At 40.1% G+C, this 14,378-nt stretch overlaps 1 protein-coding gene across 1 annotated transcript; it reads right to left on the bottom strand.

Annotated features, from left to right (window-relative positions):
• Positions 1-4,152: 4,152 nt before the first annotated feature.
• Oosp2 (oocyte secreted protein 2) lies at positions 4,153-11,293 on the bottom strand. The gene is made up of 4 exons (XM_052760084.1): positions 11,218-11,293; positions 8,509-8,690; positions 6,590-6,693; positions 4,153-4,338 (listed from the first exon to the last, which is right to left on the bottom strand). Exons 1-4 carry the CDS (start codon positions 11,291-11,293, stop codon positions 4,221-4,223), a joined length of 480 nt encoding a protein of 159 aa, XP_052616044.1. The 3' UTR covers positions 4,153-4,220.
• Between the last annotated feature and the right edge of the window lie 3,085 nt (positions 11,294-14,378).

The following is a 14,378-nucleotide window of genomic DNA, read 5'->3' as shown; positions in this document are numbered from 1 at the left end:
GGAACCACCACCCTCTGGCTCTAAGATGTTGCTTCACACATTAATGGAGCAAGAAATAGAAGCAGAAAATAAGGGTAGGTCAGTGGGAAGCCATTGTGGAATGGAGGAGGAATAGGTCTGGCCATGTAATTAAAGGTGAAGCCAGACAGAACAAATAGTGTTGGAAGGAGGGACGTACCAGGGCCACTAAGGGACTGGGTTTACATAATCCACCGGTGATGCGACTGAAATTGTTTTACATGCATGATAATGTTTAATCCTCTCAGGCCAAGCAAGGTTAGTTCATTTGTCATAAAATAAAGCAATGGTAACTTAAATATATTATGCTTACTATATATCAGCTGCTGCTTGCTGTTCAATTTGCTTCACGGCACCTATTTCTTCTATCTTCGGGATAACCCACGACCTAGATAACACTCCTAAGTCAATGGGATGGAAGATAAAGCTGGCATAGAAAAGATAAACTGACTCCCTCACATTTAACCAGCTATATTTGTCCATTGCCTGATGGTGTAAGGGAATACCACTGACCGGGGTGAGCTATTAAAAATACAAGTTTATTTGCCTCATGGTCATAGAAGCTGATTAGTCCAATGCCAGAACATTGGCACCTGCTGGGGTCCTTCATGCCATGTCACAGCAGAGTAAGAGTGAGGGAGAACATGTGAAAGAAAAGAGTATGGGTGCTCATAATGAACCATCTAAGATCAGCTGGGAAATGAAATATGACTGAATACTTCCGTGAGGTCCCATAGAAGCTTAACTTGGAATACGAATCCTGAATATGGGATTCAACATCCCATGGTCTGAGGCCCCGGGCTGGATGAAAAGTAGAAAGTGCTGAGTGCCAGCATTCATCTCTCTCTGCTTCCTGACTTCAGAGAGTGTAAGCAGTCTGATGTCACAGCTAGAGCAGCCCTTGTCACCACACCTCCTTTGGCATTTGACCTTCAAATTGTGGACAGAGATAGAACTTTCTTGAGGTGATTTTATCTGGTATTTTGTCACAGCAATAAGAATAACTAACAGAGTCCAAACTCCATCTTCTATTAGGACCTACTTCTGCTTACACCTCACTCCCATGATGCTGTTGATCATGACATCATCCATGTCCCATGATCTGGGAGTGCTAAGATGAATAATAGTCCTCCAGTGCCTTGCCTTGACTCCCTGTACCCCTTTTGGGCATTATCTGAGGCTTTGGATCTCTCAGGTTGGGGTCTTTTGCCTGCAGCCCTCTGAAGCTAGAGGTCAAGTGGTTTCTGTATGATAGGAATGGCTTGTTCCCACAGTCTGGCCTCCATGAGGGCTTTATGCCTATACATTTCTGCCCAGGCCTCCATAATGTCTGTAACATTCTTTTAAAATGGCCTCATAGATCTTGCATCTTATACACCTGGAGAATTGGTGACCTATGGGCTGTACCAAGGTTCACATCTTGCACCTTCTCTGAAGCAGGCTTACCCACACCTCAGCTTACTTGAGCCATGGATGAAACATCTGAGCAGTGCTGTTCTAGAATATTAGGAGTGGAGTTCTAGGGGCTATGTCAGGGAGCACTTGGAGGCCATCCTGTGTCCAACTCCCAAAGCATTCTGTTCTTCTAGAGCTCCAGGCTTGAAAAAGAAGCCTTGAAGAGCTCTGAAATCCTTGGACTTTTCTCTCATTGCCTATGATCCCTCTGACTATGCTAATCTTGGTCCCTTAGCTACCCACATGACTTTGTATTCTTCACCTGGCCATTCTGTAAATATTTTCAACTCCTTCCATTTTGGTTTCTCTTTTTTCAATTACAAATTCCACATTGAGCTCTTTCCTTCTTGGACTTCACTGTCTGTTGTTAAAATGATCACATGGCAGTTGGAATACTCTTACATTCTATATCCTATAAAGTCCTAGGATACAAACATAACCCCTTTTAATGACACAGGGTTTCATGTAGTTCAAGCTAGCCTCAGACCCTCGGTAGAGGCAAGGCCGCCCTTGAACTTCTGAGCCTGCTCCCTCCCCAAGGTCTCAGATTATGAGCACGCATCTTCATGCTTGGTTTACATAGTGCTGGGGATGAAATTCTGGGCTTTGTGCATAGTAAACAAGCACTCTACCAAATACACCTCCAGTTCATGCATGGAATCTTGCCAACTTTTTTGCAGCTACATAAAAAGGATAAATTTGACTTTGGTTTCCAGCCTCTTATTCCTCACTGCTAAGATCTCATCAGAAATGTCCATGTTACCACCAATATTCTAAGTGATAAGAGAGGGTAAAGTCGGGGGCGGGGGGTTGTGGAAGAGAAAAAGAATGAAAAGTGAGGTCCCAGTTCTGAAAGCCAGATTGTAAGTGTGGACAGAGCACATGAAAGAGGAAGAAGGTATGATACCACAACTGAAGGACAGTTTGGGGATGAGAGACTGTGGATATGAGGCAAGCCGAAGCTCAGCAGGAGCTCTGCAGCCAAGGCTTACCCCTGAGCCCAGAGCCAAGTGCAGGGACAGATAGAAGAGTAGACCTGGACAGAAGTCACAAGGAATTGGTAGAAAGGACAGTGGTAAAGGGCATAACACATTCCCACCCCTACTCCCACTGCACCCACATACTGCTTTAGTGAAAACCATTGCAGATAGAATATCACAAAAGAAAGAAACGGCAAGAACATGATTTGTGGAAAGAATAAAGAACATACAGAAGTGGAAGAAAATGGATCTAAGATTTTTTCTTTGAATTTAGAACTGAAAAGTCATAAAAAAGATCTTGAGGGTTCAGCTGTCTCATTCGTAACCTGAAAGTTAGAGTACCCACGACAGTAAAAGGTTCAAAGGACAGAATGCATGTAAAGCATTGAAGTCACATGAAGTGGCATTTTATAAGTCAAAATAGGCATCTTTGTATGCATTAAACCAGCACATATTTCTCTAATAGGAAAACAACAGCCATGATAATTAAAGAAGGTTAAATAGTGAAATAAAGGAGGAAGCTTGATTTGTTCCTGGCTCATCCCTAAATGTCCATGTGCATTTAAGACACATTGCTTTCCCACCTCAGTCTAACCGGCTGGACTGTGAGATTGAGCATCAGGATAAGATGTTTTAGAATCATCCTCCTGAAGCCTGGCTGTTCCAGCACTGTTCATCTTACACCCTAAGAATGCTGACGGGAAAAACGGAACTGCCTTGCCTATTAGTCAACTTTTCTACTGCCGTGATAGACTATAAAAACCATACTTGAAGGGAGAAAGACATATTTTGTCTCATGGATTAAGAGACATTAACCTATACTCATCTGCCTCTGTGCTTATGGGCTCATGCTCTGAGGGCAGGCTCTGTCTGAGAGGAAAAAAGACAGAAGTACTTGGCAATAAATAATCTAGTCAACTGCCCCCAGAGGATGAGTCCATACCTGCCAACCTCGATCAACTGTTTCAAATGTGGATGAAACATTATGGAAGGAAATGAGATGGTATCAAATTTCAGCAATGGGGCTGTTTGCTTAAATTCAAAACCATGAGTTGAATTTTCTTCTAGATTAGTCATCTGAATATGTTGTCACATTAAATTAGGGTTAGAACATAGCTTTTTAAATTAAGACACTAAGCAAATTCAAGTGTCTGCAAACAAGAGAATATTTATCTTTCCTGGGAGTTAGGTTAAAATTTAAATTAAGCCCAAAGTTTCTATTCTGAGACATACACCTACCACTGTTCATCATTCTTACTGAAAACACTTAGAACATATTTCTATTAGATCAAAACATATGGGCTAGTAGGATGGATAACCAGATAAAGGTTAATACCACCAATCTTGACAATCGGAGTTCCATCCTTGGGACTCACGTGGTTGAAGAAGAGGACCTACTCCCACAGGCTGTCCTCTGCCCTCTACATATGTATCATGGTATACATGTACACTCACATACCACAATTTAAAAAATAAACTTTAAATGTTCAAAATTACCATGAAGGACATATTCTTGAATCTAGGTACAAAACAGAAAACAAAATTTTAATGGATAATATAAATTGTCTATTAGGTAACTCAAATTAATAAGCCATATCCATGAATAAAATTATTGAAGAATACATCTCCATAGGCAGAGCCTTTATTTCATTGGTGTACAGGAATGAGATGTCTAAGGAGAAATGTATGCCAGCATTGTTCTTCTTATTGAAAAGGGGTTTGTTTTACAGTGAAGTTCACGATGCCCACACTGTTCTCAGCTCCTATTCAGGAGGAAACAGATTGGTGAACATTTAATAACCCCAACTCTTTGGGCATGGCTTCAAAGTCAACCATAAAGAAATTTGAACCCACTTTTGGGTCCTCATCAGGAGACACTGGTGTAAATCACGGTGACTTCCTAAAGAAAAAGGGAAGAGAGAATCAAAGTTGGAGTTCTTGGTGCCACGTCTTGCTGAGTCTAGACTTGGGGTCAAATCATTCTATCTATACTAAACACCATCATTTTCAATATAATGATTTAGGAGACAGAGGCAAGAGAATCATTGCAAGTTCAAGGCCAGCCTGGTCTACATAGGGAGTTTCTGGCAAGTAAGTGATTTGGATTTTTGAATGTGAATGGATGGATATGTATTTATGTACAACCTTAAAAATCTATGCACCAAAACTCTGATAGTGTATGTCTGTCTGACTAGCCATCATATTAAAGTTTTAGATTTATTTATTTTATGTGTATGAATGTTTTGCCTGCAAGTAAGCATGTGCACCATGTGCATGCCTTGGTGCCTAAGGAAGTCAGAAGAGGACTTTGTTTCCCCAGGAACTGGAGATATGGATGGCTGTGAACTACCATATGGGTGCTAGGAATCGAACCCAGGTCATCTGCAAAAGAAATAAGTGCTCTTAGTTGCTGAGCCATCTCTCCAGCCCATAGCCATCATTTTTCTAAGGAAGGTAAGCAAGAAACAGGATAGTAATTACTGTTGCAGAGGAATGTCCATTATCTCTTGTTAATCCGAAAGACTCTGCAGAAGCCCTAGGCCTGAGGCAACAGGTCAGAACTCCACATAACACCAGCAATTGGTAGTATATGGAAAATCTGTATGTATTTATGCGTGTATATGCATGACTTAATCAAGTTTGGCTTTTATTAGGGGTTCTGATACAACCCAGAATATCACTAAATCCCTCAACTTAGTTTACCTTAGGAAATAGTTATATGGAAGGTCAGAAATACTAGCAAGGTAAACGTATTTTTTGCCACTAAAATCCACACTTAAAGGTGGTAAAGATGGTCAATTTTATCTTGTATTTTACCACAGTGAAAGAAACAAAAACAAACACAGAAGTATAATTTGCTATATTAAAAGATATTGCACATTTGCTCTGAGCTCTAAATTCTCTTTTGATGTTAAGTATTTTTATACATTAGACAAGGTTATATAAGTTGTTCTGTGGTTTCTACACTTGTCCCCTAAGGGTCTACAACATTTAACACAAACATTTCTATGACATGGTAAATAGTGCACAAGAATGCTATTGCATTCCATCTCAAAGTTCCTATAGGGCATGTGGTGCTTTGAAAGAAACAGCCTCCAAAGGGAGTGGCACTGTTACATGGCCTTGTTGGAGAAAGTGTGTCACTGTGCTGGCAGGCTCAGATAGTTGACTTCCTGTTGCCTACAAGATGTAGCACTCTCAGCTCCAGCACCACATCTGCCTACATGTCACCATGCTCCCCACCATGATAATGGACTGAACCTCTAAAACTGTAAGCGAGTCACCTCAAATAAGTGTTTCTTTATAAGAGTTGCCATGGTCACAGTGTCTCTTCACAGCAATAAAAACCTAAACTAAGACATTCAGGATCCAACATTAGTTCCATAAAACTGCAAGCAAGTGCATTTAATCATACAGGTGGACAAATTCTTCTTCATCCTCTGCAAGTTCATATTAAAGGGGCAGATTGATTTTCCATTCACATTTTAGCCATGCAGTCTCCTCACATGAAATAAAGTTTATCAGGAGAAGTGTACTATAAGGAGATAACAGCAAAATACATTGATGCCACGGATCAGTGAGATGGCTCAACAGGTAAAGGTGTATGTCAACAAGTCTTATGGCCTGAGTTCAATGCCCAGACCCCACAGATTGGAAGGAGAGCAACAATTCCCAAAAGTTGTCCACTGACCTCCATACAAACACTGGATCACATATCCACACACACAAAATAATTAAATGAACAAGTAAATGTTACAAAAACTAAATTTCCAGATTTCCAAATTAATATATATATAATTTTATAGAAAGTATGTATGTCTCAATGTCTAATTCTACTTAATAAAGATGATAAAGTATTTGATTATCTTGATTTGTATCTGTAAACTACAAAACTGTAAAATAATCTCAATCCACTAGATTATATTAGAATCTTTCAACTCTGTAATGTTTTGATTCTAAAATTAGGTAACGTATTTAATTTTTAAAAATGAAAGATAAGAGGGCATCTACTGAACTAGTTTATTAATAATAATTTGGGGTTTGTTTGAATTCTTCTCGTGGGCAAGTCAGGATATAGCCTCTAAAATCTCTGCTCCCGTGAGAGCAGCTCAAAGGAGACGGTCTGCAGGACTCACCGAGAGGCAGAACACTGCAAAGGGATTGTCTGAGGTTCACAACTAGTGCTCCTTGGCATAAAGTACAGCTCAGTTTCAAAACAGAGCGTGTCCTTTGAGATAACCTAGGAAATCACATGGTTTAGGAGGAGAGCACCCCAGCAATGCAAGAGCCATGCACAGATGTGAACACAAAACATAAAGCCTCAATTATCTCAAAAGATGGCTTCCGTCATTCTCAGGTGCATGTGAAGGTCCAGCCACTGAAGAATGAGACAGAAAAGGAGGACTGTAATAGTGAATTGAAAGTACCTTGTGATAGGAGCATCCCAAGACATGCAGCAAACAAACTGCCACTTAAGAGATTGTGTAATAAATTATCAATGAAAAGCTTTCAATAGTTATCTATGTCTGCCTCTGTCTCTCTGTGTGTGTGTGTCTGGCTCTGTCTCTCTCTCTGTATCTCTCTGTGTGTCTCTGTGTGTCTCTCTCTATTCCTCTCTGTGTGTCTCTCTCTGTGGATCCCTGTTTCTGTCTATTTGTCTATCTCTCTCTGTGTCACCTCTCTGTGTGTCTCTGTGTGTCTTTGTGTGTGTCTCTGTACCTCTCTGACTCTTTGTCTCTGTCTCTGTCTCAGTGTGTGTCTCTATGTCTCTGTCTGTCTGTCTGTCTCTGTCTGTCTCCATCTCTTTCTATGTACTGATACATGTGAGCGTGTGGTGGTACCCACCCATTTGTGCACATACAGAGGCCAAAGTACTCCACCTATCACCAGTAGACAGGAGCCCTCATTAAACCAGAAGCTCACCATTTGGACTCAGCTTGCTGGCCAGCATGCCCTCAGCATCCAATGATCTCCACTCCCCAGTGCTTGGATTGCAGGCCCATACAGCCAAGCCTGGCCTTTTACGTGGTTTGTGGGCTTTCAAACTCAGATTCCGATGTTTGCAGAGAAAGCACTCTTATCCATACGACCATCTCTCAAGACCTCGGCAGTTTTGTTTTTGTTTTTTGTTTTTGGTTGAGTAACACGGTTTAGAGTCAAATAACAAAAGTGGTTTAAACCATGTGTTTTGGCAGGAAATCGGTCTGTCTTGATATCGTAACCTCCACCAGCCCCTTAATCACCCCAGGCCGACTACGTAAACACCATCTGAAACTGCAGGTGCCTCATTTTTCAAATGCAGGACCCTATCATAGGTGACTAAGATAATCAGTGAATGGCTCAAAATATTACTATAGTACAAATATAAATTTAAAATCTATAGGAAAACAATGTCTCAGAATGAGAATACAGTTTCAGATTCATCCCTAGGTGAATAGCCAACAGATACCTAATTCCAATGAAAATCCACTGCCCTGTAGGCACACTTCCTATTGGAGCATGGACAGATTTCAGATGACTGGACACTGACTATCATGCATATTGTGAGGATTGATGGTCTGGCACATTAGGAGTACTTTAAAAAGTAAAACTGTTTGCCAAGGGGCTGGGAAGATGGCTAAGTGAGCAAAAATGTTTGAGGCTCTTGCAGAGAACCCAAGCTTGATTCCCAGCACCCATGTCAGGTGGCTCACAATTATCTGTAACTCCAACTTCAGGGAATCAGAAGTCCTCTTTGGGCCTTCACAGGCACCTGGATACAGTGCACATATTCATACACAAATACAGATAAATAAAAATAAAATCTTGCTTAAAAGCTGTTTGTTAAGCTTTTGTGAAATAGGCTAGAATCTATTCAGATCTGTGCTACAAGGTTCTGGGCAAGCAAGTGACTAAATAATCAGTGACAGGTAAGTGGGGAAGCTGAATGTACTGGACTCATTAGTAATTATCAACAGGATCAGGGATGCAGTTTGATTAAAGGACCATAATGTTAACAGTAAACAAATATGCATGACAGAACACTCAATACTTTTATAGACAGCATCATTCTCACCTTTGTCCTGATGCCACAGTCATGAACAGGGTAGACAAAATCATATTGATATGTATGTATTTGAGTTGCAGAACAGCCCTGTCCCAGAACTAACTCATCAGCGAAAACATATGGACGGATTCTGTTCTTGGAATGTGTGCTAACAAAGACCATCACCCAGTCTATAGAACAATTTATCACCACTGCAGAAAGATACACATGAGAAAGTGTCAGGTGTGTATTACCTTCAAGAGAGAGCTACTTTTCTGTCAAAAGCAAACATGGCTTAAATAACAGCCTATGAAAGACTTTGAGATTACCATTATCTTCAAAATACATCTCTTTAATTACTCTCACATACATAGATGTCTGATACTTCACAGTTGGAAATCATCAATATACAAAGATAACAAAATAAAATTATTTTTTCCTTCTGAAGTATTGTTTTGTTTCTTGGCTCTTTTTTTCTCTTTATAGGGGGCCTGACACCCAGCTCCCAAATAAATCACACACACTGAAGGCTTATTATTACTTGTGAATGCTCAGCCTTAGCTTGGCTAAGTTTCTTGCCAGCTTTCCTTAAAGTAACCCATCTATTTTTTGCCTCTGGGTTTTTTCCATTCTCTTACTTCTATAAATCTTACTCTTACTCTATGGTTTGCTGTGTAGCTGGGTGGCTGGCCCCTGGAGTCCTGCTCCTTCTCTGGCTGCTAGCACTCTTTTTTTCCTCTCCTCCCAGATTTCTCCTTCTATTTATCCTCTCTGCCTGCCAGCCCTGCCTAATTCTCTCTCCTGCCTCAATATTGGCCTGTTCTTTATTAGACCATCAGATGTTTTAGACAGGCATAGCAACACAGCTTCACAAAGTTAAACAAATGCAACATAAACAAAAGTTACACTACTACTATTCAGGAGTATGTGAAAGGGAATGATGTATTCCCACAATCTTTGGGAGAAGACAAAGAAAAAATATAGTCCAGAGGAACTCAAAACAGCCTCAGCCATGAGAAGAAGGAGTAAGAAGAGAGAAAACTCCCCCCACCTCCAGGTTTGGAAGTGCTGAAAGAGTTTTGTTGTAAAACCCGCCCTTAGGTACAACTCACCCTTGGCCTCTGCATTGAAATTTTCAGGAAGTCAACCACTTACATTGCTCTTAATGGGTGCATCAGGAAGAGCTTCCCATACTGGATTTTCCCATAATGGAAGATATATGTAGTCAATGAGTGTGTGGCCACAGAGGCCTCCAAAATCAATGGGGCCTGTGAGTATTTGGCGTTTACAGATAATCCACCATCAAGAAGAAAGGCAAATTTGGGGAAATTCAGATTTGGAGAAGGCAGGTGTTCTACATCTATGCATCTTTGTATGTTTAAAATGTTATTCTAATATCCCCTCAATAGGAGAATCAGAAAGATCTTCCTTAAAAGAAAAAATATATCTCGACACCTGAGATTAAAGCTGGGTTTGAAAGAGTAAGTAGACTTGGGCATATTGGAAGTCCGTGCTTTTAGCTTCACTATTGCTACCCATCCCCACATTCCAATCAGCTTGATGCTATACAGTGGTCCCTCCAACATCTGAGAAACTACTGAGGACCATGTATAGATGTTGGATATATTAACTGAAGCAAATTCTTCCTTGCCCCCAAAAACATTAACTACAACCAGAGCACAGATACCTTACTCATTGCATCCCAGAGAGCCAGAATAGGCCAGTTATCACTTTGTCTCTGTATGTGTCATTAATTTCAGCAATTAACTACTGCACTAATTCAGCTGCACTAGCCTAAAGAGTTCATCTTAAGTGACAGGATGTCAGACTGTATATGGTCCTTACTCCTACAAGGTTTCCAGCCCAAAGAGATAAGAAACCTGCACATCAGTTCTGAAAGAAACCCCACTCCCAACAGAGGGCAATAGACAAGTCAACTTTGTAAATAATAACAGAGAATTCTGCCTTAGAAAAGCTAGCATTTAGTCAGTTCTTAAAGCTAAGAAATACCTTGATTCCAGGCAGGTAAAATGGGGGGGAATAGCAAAATAAACTTGTAAACAGGACAAAATTGATTTATTTTAATCTTCTTGGCTTCCTAGGATCATCAAAGATCTGATGTGGGTAACTCGCAGAACAGTACTTTTGTGTGTATGTTTCTGTAGCCAAGACTAGCCTTGAAATTGCTATGTAGCCAAAGATGGCCTTGAACTCCTGATTCTTCAGCTTCCCCTTCCCAAGTCCTAGAATTATAGATGTCTATCAACACTACTAGACAAGGCAATACTTTTAAAAGAACAAAAAGTAATATCAAGTGGAAATACGAAGATTCTGGAAGCAGGAAGGTCAGTTTCAGAGACAGAATACAATTAATTTCAATACTACCAAGAACAGATAACTGCCAGTAGGTTTGAAAAGGCTGAGACACAGAAGCATGGAGTATTTATGTAAATGAGATGCATGACAAAGAAAAGACCAAAACATAGGAAAGGGAGATGTCTGAGAACTTAGACATTCCGCAGAAAGAGGAAAATGTCTACTTGGCCTGAAAGTATTTGTATTCCAGAAAATTTATAGCAACATCACAGCTCTGCAAAGAGGAGAGGACCTGAACAGAAAAAAAAAAACAAAAAAACATTTCACACTACCCTTTCAAGGAGGCATTCTCCAAAAGGACCTGCGTGGAAGGCAATCTTATGCACAACCCTTTAAAGGAAGTATCTCCAAATGCTCATTTACCTTCGATGTTCCCAGCACAAGGCCAAACCAAGACAGGAAAGAGAACTAAGACCTCCAAAGCCATAGAGACCTTCATTTAGGCAGACTTCCAGCTCAGAATCACTATGGAAACAAAGGGGAAGTCGTGACTGGTTTAAGTGATTTTGTCTGGCAGCCCAAGTTCAGCTGTCTTCACTTTTCTACTTATTTAGGTAGCCTTCAGGGGTGAGGGGCTCTCATCAATATGCTAACTACTTAAAAGTCAGGTTCTTCTGATTATTTAAACCCCAAAGCTCAAAGAGGCATACCTGGTAGGTTGATCGTGGGCCAGTGGATAGTCCCACCTGTGCAGCACAAATTACACTCAGTGGGGTATAACAAAAAGAGGCCGAGAAGTTGGGGGGCATCAAGAGAGGGGTAGAGCTGAGAAAAATTATGGGGACGAGTCAGTAGTAAATATTATTAAATTGCACTGTATAATATATGAAATTCTCAAAGAATTGATTAAAATATTATATTTTAAAATGTGTCAATGGATAACTGTTTGCATATGGACTGTTAAAGTCACCTGGACACCCACAATTACAATATGACAGTAACTACCATGTTGTTGGAAATAGTGTTTATTGCATAATTTTTCAGATGTCATAAGCTTTGAGCTGATGTACAAATACTCTAAATCACATATATGTTAAATTAAAAGACAATTATTTCTTAATTGACATGAGTTTGATGGCTGAGTCACCAAAAAAAATGATAAAAAGTATTGATTAGGAATATAAATGCCTAGACAAGGGGAACCCAAAGGAAAAAACGTTTTTCTTGGAATAACAAAACTCCACAGATCCAATTCTATTGACGCCTCCTAGTAGTGTTTTAGTTATATCAATCCTTTCAAACCTTGCTATCATTTTACCAGAAGAAAGTACTTCATATGGATATATAATACACAACTTTATTCATATTCCAATACTAAGCAATATAGGTGTGGGACAAGTATGTCTACGTCATATTCTGATTGTGTCAGTCATGACGTGAACATGAGAGTGTAGTCTTTATATTTTTTATTTTTGAGACTAAAATATAATTACTTAATTTCCCCTTTCTCTTTTCTCCCTTCAGCCCCTTCTATGTACTCCACCCTTGTTCTCTCTCAAATTCACAGCCTCTGCCCTCTTTTTCTTTGTTGTTAAACATGTATATGTGTGTATAAATATATATGCACATCTACATAGAAAAATATAAATATATATATATTCCTAAATATATATATAAATAAATATAGCTATGACCTGCTCAGTCTACATAACGTTACTTGTATGTATATGATTTCAGGGCTGACCACTTAGATAACCAACTGGGGGACTCCTCTCTGAGAAGACTTTTCTCCTGCTCTTAGCATTCCTTATTCACCTGTAGGTCTCTTTGCAATAGAGACCATTACAGGAAACCACAACTAATCAAAATGCAAAAAAGAAAGGATCATGTGGTGCCCGGCCCCACAACTCCTGCACTTAAGGCTCAGGAAACATCATGGAAGAGGGGTCACAAAACTTATGGCAGAGGACCAGAAACGTCAGAGAATTGCATGGCCTGAACAAGGACAACATCAGCATACATGATAACATGGAAAAAGGAAACCTTATAGGAGCCCAACCCTATACTGACTGTATAAAGTAAAGTTGGATGTCAACAGGTAACAATACGTAAGATTAGGAGTCTGGATTGAATGTCTATTACTGCTCAATTACATGTTAATTATATTTTCAAGGTTTCAGTCTGTTTCAAACGGTATGGTCAATTCCCTATATGTGTTAGTTCCACATCTGCAGATACAACCAATTCTGTATGCAAATATTTGAAAAAAACATGTATCTGTGCTAACATCTTCAGACTCCTGCTGTTATCTCAATAACACAGTGTGATGTTCTCTGTGGCATTTGCACTCTACCCAGTACTAAAGGCAATATAGAGATGATTAAAAGTATTTGGAAATCTGTATAGTTTATACACAAAAGGCAAATTATGTGATATAAAAGGGACTTTAACATATGGAGATGTGGGTATCTGTGGAGAGTCCTGGAGCAAATCCCCCACAAAGTCTGGGCAGCTGTACAAACACAATGCTTCTCTGAGTGTTATCAAAAGAACTTGCATTTCCAGCATCACATGAGCAGATAAGCAACATAATCCCCAAGTCTGTGTTCCACACCACCCTCTGTATCATGAAAGCTTGGATGGGAGCCAAAGAGATAGTTCAGCTGTTTAGAGCACTGGCTGCTCTTCCAGAAGACCTGGGCTTGATTCCTAGCACCCACATGACAGTCAACAGCTGTGTGTAACTCCAATCCCAGAGGATTAGACAGCCTCTTCTGACCTCTGTGGGCACTACAAGCACATAGTACATCAACATAAACGCAGGCACATAACACATAATAAAAAAGTTAAAGTAAGCTTGAAAAGCCCAGTCACCAACTACCAGGGGAAGACGGGATAAGCCATCTGATATTTTTCTTTCATTTTTCTTTTCTAAACATTTCACCAATGTTACTAATATTTCTGCTGTAATCTAACATCTGTTTGGGCTCCATTTACATTTTAAACCATGCCTGTATAAACATTTAAGGTAATTTTAAAAGGCCTCGACTAGAGAATAGCTTAACCTCTAGACTTACCATCCTTTCCAGTCTAGTCATGTAAATTTTAGAAATTTAAATAAACTAAGGCTCAGCTGGAACTCCAGCACTGATGGGAGGGATGCTGTCCATGCCCCACCCCTTACTGAGGAGCTATTGGCAGGTGATAGCTGCTGAGAGAGGAAGAAACTTTTTTTGAGGGTGGGGCCACTGGTAGGTTCCCCCACTCCAGTGGATGGTCTTACATCCATGCACATATGGGCAGCCCTAACTGGACCTACTGAGTTTTCAGAAATAGGGGTGGGGGCTGGAGAGATGGCTTAGTCATTAAGAGCACTGATTGCTCTTCAAGAAGTCCTGGGTTCAATTCTCAGCAGCCAGATGACAGCTCACAGCCATATGTAATTCCAGTTCCAGGGGATATGAAACCCTCTTCCGGTCTTCTCAGTCACCAGACACACATGTGGTGCTAAGACATACATTCAGGCAAAACACCCCATACATGTAGAATAAGTTAATTTTTAAATTTGTTTTAATTTAAAAAGA

The sequence above is a fragment of the Peromyscus californicus genome, unplaced genomic scaffold (assembly GCF_007827085.1).
Source record: "Peromyscus californicus insignis strain IS unplaced genomic scaffold, ASM782708v3 Scaffold_4__1_contigs__length_199733344, whole genome shotgun sequence".
Lineage (NCBI taxonomy): Eukaryota > Metazoa > Chordata > Mammalia > Rodentia > Cricetidae > Peromyscus > Peromyscus californicus.
The sequence above is the reverse complement of the archived record's forward strand: the minus strand, read 5'-3'. Positions and strand labels throughout refer to the sequence as shown.